This window comes from Girardinichthys multiradiatus, chromosome 18 (assembly GCF_021462225.1).
Source record: "Girardinichthys multiradiatus isolate DD_20200921_A chromosome 18, DD_fGirMul_XY1, whole genome shotgun sequence".
In the NCBI taxonomy this organism is placed as follows: domain Eukaryota; kingdom Metazoa; phylum Chordata; class Actinopteri; order Cyprinodontiformes; family Goodeidae; genus Girardinichthys; species Girardinichthys multiradiatus.
In genome coordinates, this window is record NC_061810.1 from 44,338,054 (window position 1) to 44,352,411 (window position 14,358).

A 14,358-nucleotide genomic window follows, 5' to 3' on the forward strand; every position below is an offset into this window, starting at 1 on the left:
AATACACTTCAGACATTAAATTTCAGTGAGATTTATTTTTCCCCAAACAAAACTTTTAATTCAATATCCAATAATGTCAATGACTTCTAAACTTGTAAAATTTGCCTCACTGAAAACGGCCAATTACTTCATCAAATTTAAAAGAAAAAAAAAGGAACACAGGCTTTAAATTTACTTAAATTTGGAGACTTGAAGTTGAGGTATACTCCATTTGAACACTCCATGAGAAAACAAATTAAAGGGGCAACTCAATCAAATATTTTTATGCCCTTTACCTAAACTTTGGATTTATTCCCCATAATATTGACATTTTTCTTTAAGTGCCCACTTGCCCCTCCCACATTTTCACTGATGCATTTGTTGTCGGGAAGGACATCCTTAAAAGGACTCGTGTTTTCTCGTCAGCCAAGTGAGACGTTGGCCGCGATTTACACAAAGCTGTGTTGTCATTTTTTTTTCCAGCTACAAAAACAACTAACAAATGCATCAGGGCAGCAAAGGCGCCAAATTACCCACCCCACATTTCTTTTAAAGGAGACCTTAAAGACTGAGACAATATGGATGCAAAATTTACTCAATTAGTCACCCAATCCACGGTAAGATGCTCTTGTCTCAGTCTTTATGGTTGAACATGTGACGGCCTCTGGCAGTAAGGCTGCTTTTCAACCAACAACCACACTGAAACACGTTAGTTTTGGAACCACAGGCTGGTGCAATTACTGCCAGAATACCGCCAACAAACAGACAGCTGCCACGTGTCTGAACAACGTGATCCCTGTTCGCTCGGCAGTGCTTGGGTTGTTTTGGATTTTTAGTTCTTGTACAAAAATAATAAAATAAGATCCCTCCCACCCCCCCCCCAAAATCAGCCAAATAAAGCAAACGTGCGACAATTTCTGGGACGCCAGAACCGCGGGAACAGGGATCAGAGCTCAAAACCAATGAGAAACATGAGAAATCTTAATTGAGCTTTGAATGGAGGAATGATTCTCATTGATTGGAACCGTTGAGAGCATCTCACCAGAAATAAAGGGGACCTAAAAGGTTCCAGCTGAACACAAAGTTCAGCAAACCTTAAAGTAATGTCAAACCTAACCCCAAAATCCCAGAACGTAAAGCAACAACGGGCAGAGAACAGAGGGCCTGGACTCAGCAGGCCGAGCTGCCCAGGACGATTTCCAACAAGCAGTCCCACTTCTTTTTTTTAGGCCAATTATTCAGCAGTTCTGCACTACGATACATTTCTCTCATCATAGATGTAAATAAAGCAGTCCAGGTCAGAGCAGATGGTTACAACCAACCCTCTGTGTGTTTTAAGTGCAACTCAACCTGCTGAGGTGATTTTGATTAAATTCCTGCTACATTTTAAGCCAGATGGTTCATTTGATGCATTTGGCTTTAAAAAAATAAAAATAAAACAAAGGGGTGGAGGACAAAACAGCTTCTGCCCAACAGGAATTTATGTAGCCAAGCTCAGACATGGCATAAATCAACGTAACAGCCAACAGCTTCCCTTCAGAAAACAAATCAACAGCCAATTAAGCTGCACTGCAGCGAGAAGAGCGACTATGCGATAGATTATTATTTCTCTTTAAACACCAGCGCTCGCTCTGATAAATCAGTCTTTGAGTCCGTTTCACAGATCTGGGCTGGTGGCACAAAAAAAAAAAAAAAAAATCATTAATCTAAATACAGTCTAGGGAAGCCATCTGTTGGGCCTGTGCTTGTCAACACTGGTAGCAGGAGAGAATCAGGGCAACGTTTAAACACGAAGTGCACATTTTAAGAATTGCACCGTCAAACTGCAGTACTAGAAAAAATAAAATAAATTCTGATTGCCCCAAAAACATTTCATGAACACTATCACCAAATGTTTTTACATTCTCTAAAATTATAAATAAACTCCATGGCCAATATTGCAGGACAGAAACTGGCAGTTGAGGAAAAGATCTCCAGTGCTAACAAGAGAAGGGGCGGGCAGCTTTCTAGTTTGCCAGCCAGTTATAATTTTCTTTAAAACAATTTTAAAATGAAAGTATGTACAGAAGGTGAAAGTTGAACCCCACATGTTGGCTTCCTGTCTTGCAGAATAAGGTATGGCCATCCATAGGAGGGTGAAACAGGACAACAATGAAAAACTAAACGTTCTCTTCAAAGAAACGCCACTGGAACAGGAATCCTCATGAATCGGTGTTTTCAGGCTGCTCTTTGACTTTTAGTGTTCTGAAGCTGAAGACAGAGGAAAGGATCAGGGTCTCTAGAGAAGCACGAGCTTCTTCACAAGCAACCGAGCAGTCTGGCTGTCTCTTGGAGAAAGAAAAAAAAAAAAAAATCCAGTCTCTGCTCAGTGAAAATCCAGGTTTGCCCTCATTTATCAGCCAGACTCAAATTCCACTCAGACAGCAATAAAAAGTTAAATCAGACCAGCTTTCCTCACAAATAGGACGACCCGACCCACCAAAACTAGTTATGAATTTACCCCTATGGTCAGACAATGACTGTAACAAATTCTCAATTATGTGAACATGAATACGTGGTGCTGAGTGAGTAGAGAGGAGGACAATGACGGGTTATTACTTCAGAACATGTCGAACTGCTTGTTAAGGCACTTGTTACAAATTGGTTAAAAGTTTGAAAAGAAAACGTGCAGAATGGATGGTGTCCTTTTAGGGTCTGTCTGGGCCCGGCTTTGTGTCAGTCATGGATATGAATTAGTCGTCGTCCATGTGCACCGATATCGCTCCATTTGGTCCAGTGCTTTCCTCTTCGTGCTCATGTCTTCAGTATGTTGCAATGCAGCACAAAGCCTTTAAACAAGGCAGATGAGTTCTTCCAAAAAGTGTCCGTCTCAAAATGCATTCCTGAAGGTGGCGTCCGAAAGAAAAACTGTACACACAAGGGTAAAAAAAAAGAAAACAATCCAAGACAAGCAGGGGGTGAAAAGGGTTTGAAGGAGTGGAGATTGGGCTGATCTGTGGAAAACAAAAGAAACCAAATTACAAAATGGCCACATTCAAATAACTTTGGTGATGAACAATAAATACTTTGAACACAGATTTTAACCTGTTATAATCACAAAAATCGGTATCATGGCCAGTCGGACAGAAAATTAGAAACGTAAATATTTTTTAAAAACGAAGTTCCTTCCAAAAATATTCATACCCCTCGAACTTTGCACCTTTTGTCACAATATAACCTCGAACATCAACGCATTCTGTAGATATTTTGAGTCATGGACCAACACAAGCACAGAATATGTTTATTATTTACCCTGATACTCCTAAATTACCCAAACGGTAGATAGTTCTGTGTTCAACTTAATCCGAGTTTAAATCCAGCTGTTCTGTGAAGGCCTAGCAGAACATTTGTGAACAAACGGCACCATGAAGACCAAGGAAAGGGAGAGAGTTGTGGAGAAGCAGAATCAACTGACCATAGCACAACTTCATTGTAGAGCTGCTCCATCTCTCTCCTTCAATAAAAATCTGATCATTTTATTCCAATATTGTGCAGCACTACCAACCTCCAACCTACCAAGACTTGGGGTTCCAGCTAAAACAGGCAAGAAAAGGACAGCAATAATCAGAAGCAGCCAAGAGGCTCATGGTAACTCTGGAGGAGCTGCAGAAATCCACAACTCTGGTGGGAGGAAGTGCTGAAAGGACAATGATTTATGGTGCACTCAACAAATCTATCCTTTAGGGTAGGCAAGACGAAGGGAACTACTAAAAGCCACAAAATGTCCAGTTTAAGTCATGAAGGGGTCATGGCAAACACGTGTAGGGAAGATTTTTCCCAACCCAATGGAAAACACTATGCATGGAAAAATAATAGTGGATCAGCCTGAAAACTCCATCTGCACAGAGAAACACTGGTGGCAACCTGCCATGGGGAACCTTTTCCTCAGCAGGAACAGGGAAGTCAGTCAGAGTTGATGGGAAGATGAATTTAGTTAAAAGAAAATAGAAAATACAGAACGAAACCAGCATGGAATCCAGCAGGAACACCACCCCAAGCATACAACTTGAGCAAACACTGAATAGAATTTCAACATTTATTTGTTATTGAAGACTTGGTGTGTAAATGTTAAAGCGGTGAGAGACATACACAAGATTTCCAGCTGCACACAAGAAAGGTATCAACTCATCAGGGCTGAAGAAAAATGCACCACACACTTAACTGTCATTTATGAACATTTATAGAAACCACCGATTGTTTTACCACATCACAATTATGTGACATTTTTACTTAATCACATGAAAACCTTATAAAAAATAGTTCGAGTTCATGGTTGTAATGAATACTTCTGCAAGGCACTGCAGTATAGTTGTTTGCTGCTGAAGGTACCTACGGGCTCACTGCTTGACTTCTTCACCACTCTCACTGTGGTACTCCGCCACATACAAGCTCTTGTCAATGATGCCGGGGATGGGCTTGATCTCTGTTCCAAGCTGCTCCTCAATCGCTTTAAGGTTGAAGCGATCGTCGTAGGTGATGAGGTTGATGGCCAAGCCAAGGTGGCCAAAGCGTCCTGGGAATTAGCGAGTTCAAATCTTTATCAGGTTACTGGCACAATAAAGCATCTGCTCTGGGAATGATCTTTCCAGGCTCTTACCAGATCTTCCAATGCGATGGAGGTACGTTTCTCCCAGCTTGGGAAAATCAAAGTTGATCACAACATTCACAGCTTGAATGTCAATCCCTCTCGTGAAGAGATCTAAAAAAGGATGACAAGTATTACTAAAGTATATATTCAATATGGAAAATAATTTGTCTAACAGTAACAAGTACAAAACAACTAAACAGTTCGGTTTTTCAACCACATGACAAACACACCTACTAAGTGAGTCATATCGAAAGAGATTTGCTACTTTCGTTTTGCCGCATTACAACCCACAGCTCTATTATAAGAGAAAAGCTCCACACAATCAGAGGCAACTGTAGATCCCCTATTATTTACATTAGCTGCAGACGGTATCTGGAGACCACACATGAAAATATTCTGCAGATGCTGTTTGAACTGCAGAGCATGAGATCCTTCAAACACTGCAGGATGACGCCCAGGCAGAATTCACACGAGGCAGGATGTTATTAGCATGTGGTGCTGTTGAAATTGCTCCCAATGAATGTATTTATAAGAGATGTGCTCAACCGACTCTGCAGTATAAACGAGTGAAAGTGAAAATACGGGGTATCGGAAAATAACTATTATCACAAACACCAGGAAGATTACCTGCAGCACTTACATGCATGTTCAGAGCAATCTTCAGGAAATTACAAGGTATCTGTCTGGGTAATTACTGAATGCTTTCAGGAAACACTGAGTGTTAAATGGGCACCGGCAATACGGGTCTAGGACCGTAGCGCATGTGTGAAAATGGCTTTGACCCTTTTCAAGCTGCAGCAGCTAACTAAGCTGTCATTTCCAACCTCGGAAAATCATAACTCCATCAACAAAAGATGCTTTAAATGCGATCCAAGGCTCAGAATGGGACTGAAGCTGCTCTAAAAAGGTGAGTAAAATCGATCAGGACGAGACGTTTCAACATGTAAGCAGAGCATCAAGCAGCTCTCAACAACACTTACCAGTGCAGACAAGGTTTCGGCACAGCCCATTTCTAAAGTCATGGAAAACACGGTTGCGATGTTCCTGAAAAACAAATGAAATCATTTAAACCACAGATTTGGTGCTTAAAAGTAAAACAGTTGGTAACTTTTTACCAACTGGTATTAAATGAAGTGAATCTTAATGTCTTGTAATAAAACAATGATTTAACTAAAACATTTCCAACTGAATCTGTCTATATGAGTAGGTCGTATTGGGCTGAACTGGACTGACTTTAATCATTAAAAAACACCTAAAACTAATATTTAAACGAGCGGTTAACAGTGCTACATTACCAACCACCTATACTTTCACAAGATATTAGGTTAGCTGCAGATATTACGTTTAGCAGGCAAACAAGTTCTGTTACTACGCTTTGAGAGGCATCTGGCTGCCTACCAAGACCAGGGTAATGTGGATGGTTGGGTGTGGCGCCGATGATCAGCTGATGCAGCCAGCTCCCTTTGACAACACAAGTGCATTAAAACAGAAGTTGCTTAGCTGAGAAAATGGAGCCAACGTAACATCTCTGGTTAAAGTGCAGACTGTTAATCTGTGATGAGATGAAATTAACTTATTGGTGCGTTTTGTTTTTTGAACCCCGAGCAAAAAAGTTGCATCTGATTATGCATTTAATGCATGATCAGAGTATCATTCATTAAAATCCCACCACTTTACTTTACTTTAGTTAAACCTTTTACTCATGCGTAGTATTCCAGCTAACCTGTCTCATCTTGGCATGAATGTAGAAACATGAATAACCAAGCTGGGAAATCTTCTTGGCAAGAAGCTCCACTCTCTGAGAGGAGTTACAGAAGATTATAGACTGGTTAATCTGGAGCTGAAGACAAGAAGAAAACAAGCAAGAAATCAGGGTTTAGAAAGCAGAAGATCTTCACATGCATACGAGAAACTACTGTAGAGAATATTTCTGGCAATCTTTGCAGAACACTATGAAGTAACCGATGACAGTTCTTGAAACAGGATTAAAGAGTGGAGCAAAGCCAAAACTTACCCTGGAGAATAAGGTGTTGAGGCAATGGACCTTTTGCCTTTCTGTTACATAAGCATAATACTGAGTCACCCCCTTCAGTGTTAGTTCCTCCATTAGGTTGATCTCATAAGGTTTTTGCAAGTGTGCATTCTAAAATGGGAGTAAAACAAATTATTTGGCTTATTCTACAGATCAAAGTTTGATTTACCATAAAATATGCCTCAAATATGATGAGGTTGTACCATAAACTTCTGCACACTGAGAGGGAAGGTGGCAGAGTAAAGTAAAATCTGCCTCTGTTTGGGCAGGAAGCCCAGCATCTCCTCCATCATAACCACAAAGTCCTGAGACAGGAGCTTGTCTGCCTTTAAGTAGAGAAACAAACAGAGGAACATTTTGTTTTAAGCAGAACAATTTACCGAGTCATTTTGAAGAGAAGCACCAGCTTGAAACCAAAAGTACTCACTTCATCCAAAACAATCATCTGTACTTGGCTGACTTTGGCAACTCCTTTCTTGATTAGGTCTAAAATCCTCCCAGGAGTAGCAATAACCACATGTACTGGAAAATAAAATAAAAATCGAGTAAACACATTTTGCACTGAATTTTAACGAACTTTGTCACAAGGTCATATTTAAAGGTCTGAAGAAAGCTGTCATGACTTGATGGAAAACCTTGTATTTTACAAAAGGAAGTTTCTTTAGGTCACAGAATGATTTGAGCAGATCACAGTTTGCCGACAGCACAACACGGCCCCTCAAAAGCATCTGTATACTTTAAAAAACACAATTGCACCCTAACCAACCATACACTAATTGTATGTAAGCTGCAAAGATTACCCGTTTCATCGAGCCTCATGATGTCATCGCGGAGGTTGGTTCCACCTGTGGTCGCCATCACCTTCACTCCGCCCATGTGTTTACTGACCTGGATACATATTTGGCTTACTTGCAGTGCCAGTTCTCTGGTGGGCACTATGACTAAAGCTAGAAACAAAGAACATCCTTTTAGAGACAAGTGTGTTAAAGCCAACATTTATCACACTAACGTCAGGAATAAAATGAAGCAGCGGCTCAAACTGGGTCACGTTTCCATGAAGACTGCAGTGTCGATAATTGAACTTCATTCAGTGGGGATAATCATCAGGTCCTACAGCTCTGCAGGTTTCTTCTGTTTTGTGCAAAAACATCTCTGATCATAAGCCTAGAAATTATTGCTTACCGTATTTTCCGCACTATAGGATTATAAGGCGCATAGAATAGAAGCTACTGCAGTCAAACGTTTGACTGGGGTTGCGTTATGCATCCACTAGTGGGGCGCTGTTGCCTTCATACGAATAGTGACTGTAGAGACGTTTCTACTTGCTGCTCTCTGTTCAACAACCCACTGTTCGAGTTTGTCCTCTAACTGTGGTCATCTCACTTTATTCCCTCGGAAACTCTTTTTAGTCTTCTTTACTTGGCACAGGTCATCTTCTTGCTTCCTCCACTTCCGTACCATTGATTCATTAACGTTGAATTCTCTCGCTGCTGCTCTATTCCCATGTTCGACTGCGTAGCTGACAGCCTTGAGTTTGAACTCCGCATCGTAAGCGTGTCTCTTGAAAGGTGCCATTTTGGGGTCGTTATACACACACAAGTGGTGTTGGACTAGGAGTAAGCACAGTACAGGTGTTTACCGCTATTACTTTGGCGACGCCCCTGACTACGGTAGCCGTAATGCTGCGAGCGGTGCGGCTTTGTAGTTTACCAGTCGTACTGAAACATTTTGACAGAGCGCCGTGTACAACCAGTATGGATCAACCAATTAACCAATTGATCCATATATAAGGCGCTCTGGAGTCATTTTTTGAGAAAATTAAAGGTTTTTAAGTGCGCCTTATAGTGCGGAAAATACGGTACATCAAAATGTGAATGCATTTAGTTTCTGCTACTGACCAAAGTTTTCAAATTTTCAGTTTGATCAGCCTCGACTATTCATGTGCCAGTCAAAGTCAAAAATCTGACTTTTTTGGGATTCCTGAAGGCATCACACTAGGCACAACCAAGTCCACAAGGTTTTCAATGCCTCATTATCTTCCGTATTGTGCCATTAGAAGATAAAATATTTACAAAAGTTGTGAGATACTGTAGAAGGAAACCATTTTCTATGACATGTCTGCTGTTTATTCAGGCAACGAGAGAGTGGGACATAAAACAGATAACAGGAAGGCTAAATAAAGAACAGCAAAGGTGCCATTTTACTCTTTAAACCTTTTAACCTCTTCCTGTTTAGCACAAGACGGATGTGGAATATACACTAATATAAGGTGCTAACAAGTTTAAAACGTCAGCTTCGTGACCATTTTGGCTTTAAAATCATGTTCTACAGTGACTGTGCTATCAGACGTGTTGTGTGATGTAGCCTTCGCTACAAATGTTCAAGTGTACACAAAAGACACGCTGTATTAATTGCCTTTTCACCAAAAAAATCAGTTCATTTAAAAAAGGAATATAATTATTTACTTGCATTTTCTCGTTCATTTATTTAAATTACTCATAAAATAAGTCTGGGTAGTTAAAGCTGCTGAATCTGCCAAATTTTCTCTCGATTAATCGTCAGAATGATCAGTAGAATACTTGACTAAAATAATCGTTAGCTGCAGCCCTAATCAACAAAAATCAAAGATTGGATATTGGCCACAAAATTTCAATCTTTGGATCATTAATTAAACCTTCACAAACAAATTATGAACTGCCACCAGAGAGACAGCTTACAGGTTTCCCATTTTGTTATATGTATAAAACTCAAAAAACAAAACTTGCTTCTCTAATCATACTCATTAAACAAATCCTATCCACTGCAATTAAACGAGTAAGAAACTCACCTTGTAAAAAATCTCTCTTCAGGTCAATGCGTTCAAGAAGGGGAATGAGGTAGGCTCCACTCTTTCCTGTGCCATTCTTGGCTCTGGCCAAAATATCCCTTCCTGACAGTGCAATGGGAATACTTTCCTCCTGCACAAAAACAACTGATAAAAACACCCATCTCCTCTCCTCTTTATGCCTTACAATAAGAACATTCCCAGAAGGGTGAAAAACATTTTTACCATTCAATGCAATAGTCTTCCTAGTAATAATTTCCTGCTAACAGGAGGAAGACAAATAGCCAATGTGAATAACTGCCGGCCCCCCAGCCCCATTACTGCAGACAAAGACGACGACACACATATTGACCAATCACGTGCGGTTTGAAGAGAAAAGTGAGAGACAGAAGCTGGGAAAAAAAACGTCTCCCAATCGGGAGCCGAATCCTGTCGTCCGGCTCCAAGAACTGTTTTGTTCGTGACCAGCACATCACTAATGGATAAACAGCAAGATCAAAACTTATATTCACCGGTTAAATAAAATCTTTTAATTCTTCGTCGTTATTCATGAGTGAAGCATATGAAACTGAAAAATTCTAAATTGTATCCGTCAACAGACAGCATGACAGAAGATTAAGGTTAAACTTTCAAAATTTCATTTGTTACTCCGGAGCCCGCAACGGGACATGGGGGGGATTTTTTTTTTTTTTTTTTTTTTGCGTCCTAAATCATAATACTTTGTGGGTTAGTTTCCAAACCAGACAACTGTAAAAATGGAACACTACACCCGTTTTTAAGATTTGAGTTTTTTTTTAAATCGGCCTTAAATAAAAGGCTATTCAATCAGACTGAAGGAGTTATTATCCACACAAGCTGTCAGACTACTGAACTCTGGACAATAATACTGTACTAAACCACATTTGCAACACTTTATTAGCTTATTGCTGCTGCACGATGTGTACTTTTTTTTTTATTGCCCGCCATTAGTGCTTTTGTTTTTATACTGAGTTGAAAGGTTCTTCTTATCCCAAGCATTTCATTGCATTGTTGACTGTCTTTTAACCTGCATATGACAAATAAACCATAGCAATGCCATATCAGCGCTGTTTGTTTTGTGAGCAGTTTGTCATGTGCTGCTGTTCCAAAATGCACAACTTTCTCAAGGTGATTAACAACTTTTGCAAGGGAACACAAAGGTATTGCATGGTAATGCAAAAGTATTGCGTATGTTACAGTCCAAGTAGGGCTGTGTTCAACATGACAACTAGTTGAACGGTTATAATACTTCCACCTGAATCAAACAAGTAAAGAAAAAAGCTGAAAGGCATTACTAAGCCCTAGAGCCATATTCCTAGCAGGGATAAAAGTAGTGCAACTTCAAATGTAAGGGTTCACTTTCTTGTCTGCGGTTTCACTCAAGTCTATCCGTTCTAGAAATCTAAACCTACAGATATCCACTGTTAGGATTAGACTTGAACTAGACATGGAAATTAACACAAGGGCAACAAACAGGTTGGAGGGGAGTTCCTGCCTCAAGTGGAGGAGTTTAAGTATCTCGGGGTCTTGTTCACGAGTGAGGGAAGAATGGAGCGGGAGATCGACAGACGGATCGGTGCGGCTGCCGCAGTAATGGGGGCGCTGTGCCGGTCCATTGTGGTGAAGAGAGAGCTGAGCTGAAAAGCAAAGCTCTCAATTTACCGGTCGGTCTACGTTCCTACCCTCACCTATGGCCATGAACTTTGGGTCATGACCGAAAGAACGAGATCCCGGATACAAGCGGCTGAAATGAGCTTCCTCCGTAGGGTGGCCGGGCACTCCCTTAGAGATAGGGTGAGGAGCTCGGCCATCCGGGAGGGGCTCGGAGTAGAGCCGCTGCTCCTCCACATCGAGAGGAGCCAGTTGAGGTGGCTCGGGCATCTATACCGGATGCCTCCTGGACGCCTTCCTCGGGAGGTGTTCCAGGCACGTCCCACCGGGAGGAGGCCCAGGGGACGGCCCAGGACACGCTGGAGGGACTATGTCTCTCGGCTGGCCTGGGAACGCCTTGGGCTCCCCCTGGAGGAGCTGGAGGAGGTGTCTGGGGAGAGGGACGTCTGGGCGTCTCTGCTGAGTCTGCTGCCCCCGCGACCCGGTCCCGGATAAAGCGGAAGACGACGAGTACGAGTACAAGCAACAAACAGCCAGCAAATAACAGAACATTTTATGTAAGACCGTAGCTAATTTAAGAGTTTATTTAAACAAAAAATTAGTTCACACTTAAGTTGATCATTTTTCTAGAAACATTTAATGTGTTTCTAATGAACAGTTTTAAATTTCATCCCTGCGAACTCACTGTGCAACAAACAAGTGGTTAATTATTCTAAGCACGTGCTTGAAGAGAAAAAAAGTAATTTAATAGTATACTAAAGTAATTTAGTAATTTAACTGGTATCAGACTGTACCTGAATTGGAGATGGCTTTTCCCAGCCCATCTCAAAGATTCCCATAAGTAGCTCCCTCTTCAGGCAATAATCTTCAAACTCATTGCCTTTAGTTGCAGTCACATCCTGTGATCAATGCAGAATGACAACATCAACGTCAGCAGTAGGCTAATGGGTAGTAAAGCCATCTTTTCTGCCCTTAAATATTTTTTTTATTTCTTTGAACTGACCGAAGTTTTGATCCTCGTGTCCTTTGGGGGCAATTTCAAATTCTTCTTCCAGTCATCTCCAGGCCTGTGAGGGTAAAGAAGCAAGAAATTACACCAAAATACAAGGAAACCTTCATAAACATGAAAAGGATGAACATTAAAAATGCACCAATCATGCTTTTCAAGACTGATGGCAACAGATTCTCCTAAGAACTGTAACACAGATGTGCTGCAGGTTCTTTGATAGAAATAGACATCAAAGCATCTGTCCTTAACCTTTATACAAAAATGTATTAACCTCAGAAAAATTAATCAGAGTGCATGCTTTCATGCAGCTTGTTTGTGGCCTAAATTGAGAGGCAGTTCTTAGCTTTGATACATTTAATGAAAGGGGGCGGGGTGTCTCTTTCAGTATCTGTCCTGTTGATCACTGACCAGAAGCAATCAAATTAAATAAACAAATTTTGATGATTGACTAAAGCATCTCCGATACAACTGCAAGACTTACTTGATAACAGCATTTGTTGGAGGGGTTGGCTGGGAATTGCCATTAATTGTGCCTTTTATCATCTGGTTCAACTGCGGCTGTTGAGGACCCCCTCCACCTCCGCCTGGAGCTCCTGCAGGTTTCCCTGAGCCTCTCAGCTGTCCGTTCTGGTTGGACAAGCCCAAAATCACTGGGTTCTCTGTCCTGGTGGTGCTCATGTCAACTTATTTTATTTTACTCCAACACCAATTAAATCTTTAACGGTCTCTAAACAAAGTGAGTCCACTCTGCTGAGACTACTCAAACTCAAAGCGGCCCTTGGCTTTTAAACAAATCAATTTATTTTATTACTCATCAAAACGAATGGGGCATCAAGTGTCAAGAAATGAATATGTCGTATTAAATCTACTAAGACATCTGAGCATGGAAATTAAATAAGGGCTTAGCATAGGGTTAATCTTCCAACTTTATCAGGAATTCAACACACCAGGAAGGCTTAGTTAGCTTTCAAACGTTGGCAAACTGCTCAGTTAGCCATCCCGTTAGCATAACTGGGCCTCTGTGTCCTTTCAAGTCTGCCCAACCCTGAAACATAAAAAAAAAAACACAAAACAGAAACACTTAACTAAAAACTGGGTTGATTAAGTAAGTGATCTGTTATATTTAGGCCTGAAAATGGAACAGTTATTTTATTATAAGCAGCGATAGTAAGACGTTGGCGTAAAGTCAAAAGTTACCCGACCCTGCGGTGACCGTTGCTAGATGCCAACAGTAAGATAAAGCGTCTGAGTGAAACACATTCACGGAATATGCCACCTTAAACACATTTAATGGTTTCACCATTACATGCGTGTGTGTTAAATAATACGTAAATGTATTTTCCGTTTAATCCAACTTGTTAAACCAACATCCAACTAGGCTAGTTAGCTTTCTGCTAGCGCACGACACTAAAGGTTTGCGCCAGCAAAGAGGATTCCGCATTTAGATATACTCTATTGAACTAATACGCTTAATTGACATTTTCTGATCTATTTAGGACGCCAAACCTTTGATTTTACCTGCAATAAGATTCTACAGTCCGAATGCTTCGTTCTCTTCTACATACTAACGCCTCTCGAACGGTGATAGTCTGGGTAACTACAAGCTAACTGGCTAATGGACTCGAAATAACGTTCACCGTTAAACGTAAAAGCCGTCACAAAAAACAAAAATCAGTCGACTACTTGTCAATAGGTTGTATCACGTCGAAAACATGCGTATTTACCTTGTATAACAGAAACAAAGCCGTCCCGTTTGTGGTATTTGTACAGTGTACTCGATTTCTTTAGCTGACTACGAAAGAGTCTTGTCAAACAAGGATTCAAGATGGCTCCCAGCCGTATTTGAAGCCGTCCTCAGCCAACAAATCAGCTGATTCCATTTCAAATCAACAAATTATCATTTAAGGTGTCCTCACGAAGAAGACCACAGATTTAAATTTTAATCTTATAACATTGTAAATTCTAGTGTATTTTTTTATTTCTTCCTCAAAGCTACAACATCTCAAGTATTCCCTCTAAATTGCCTGATGTCATTCATCATTTTTACTGTTTTGCTCTCTACCAACATGTCACCTCCTCATCCTAAAAATCAGAGACTAAAATACAGCCATGTGAAAAATTAAAACACCATATGAAAGACTGTGTATTCTGTTTGGACAAATGGATTTATAATATCAGCTTTAACTATGCTAAAAATGTAAATATTCCAAATAAAAAACAAATCAGGTGAGGATTAAATTAGGAGAGCTCACATTTTT

The 14,358-nt window shown here is 40.6% G+C and overlaps 1 protein-coding gene across 3 annotated transcripts; it reads right to left on the reverse strand.

The window, feature by feature from the left end:
• Positions 1–15: 15 nt before the first annotated feature.
• Positions 16–13,976, reverse strand: ddx6 (DEAD (Asp-Glu-Ala-Asp) box helicase 6). Of its 3 annotated transcripts, none has more exons than XM_047391141.1 (14): positions 13,825–13,976; positions 12,582–13,145; positions 12,095–12,158; positions 11,886–11,990; positions 9,466–9,595; positions 7,439–7,585; positions 7,066–7,160; positions 6,842–6,964; positions 6,621–6,749; positions 6,330–6,446; positions 5,587–5,650; positions 4,616–4,717; positions 4,352–4,531; positions 16–2,972 (listed from the first exon to the last, which is right to left on the reverse strand). In XM_047391141.1, exons 2-13 carry the CDS (start codon positions 12,776–12,778, stop codon positions 4,356–4,358), a joined length of 1,449 nt encoding a protein of 482 aa, XP_047247097.1. In that variant the 5' UTR covers positions 12,779–13,145; positions 13,825–13,976; the 3' UTR covers positions 16–2,972; positions 4,352–4,355. The 3 variants fall into 3 exon arrangements, with proteins under 3 accessions (XP_047247097.1, XP_047247099.1, XP_047247098.1); XM_047391143.1 differs by having other exon boundaries at positions 4,348–4,531; XM_047391142.1 differs by lacking the exon at positions 13,825–13,976 and adding an exon at positions 13,619–13,749.
• Between the last annotated feature and the right edge of the window lie 382 nt (positions 13,977–14,358).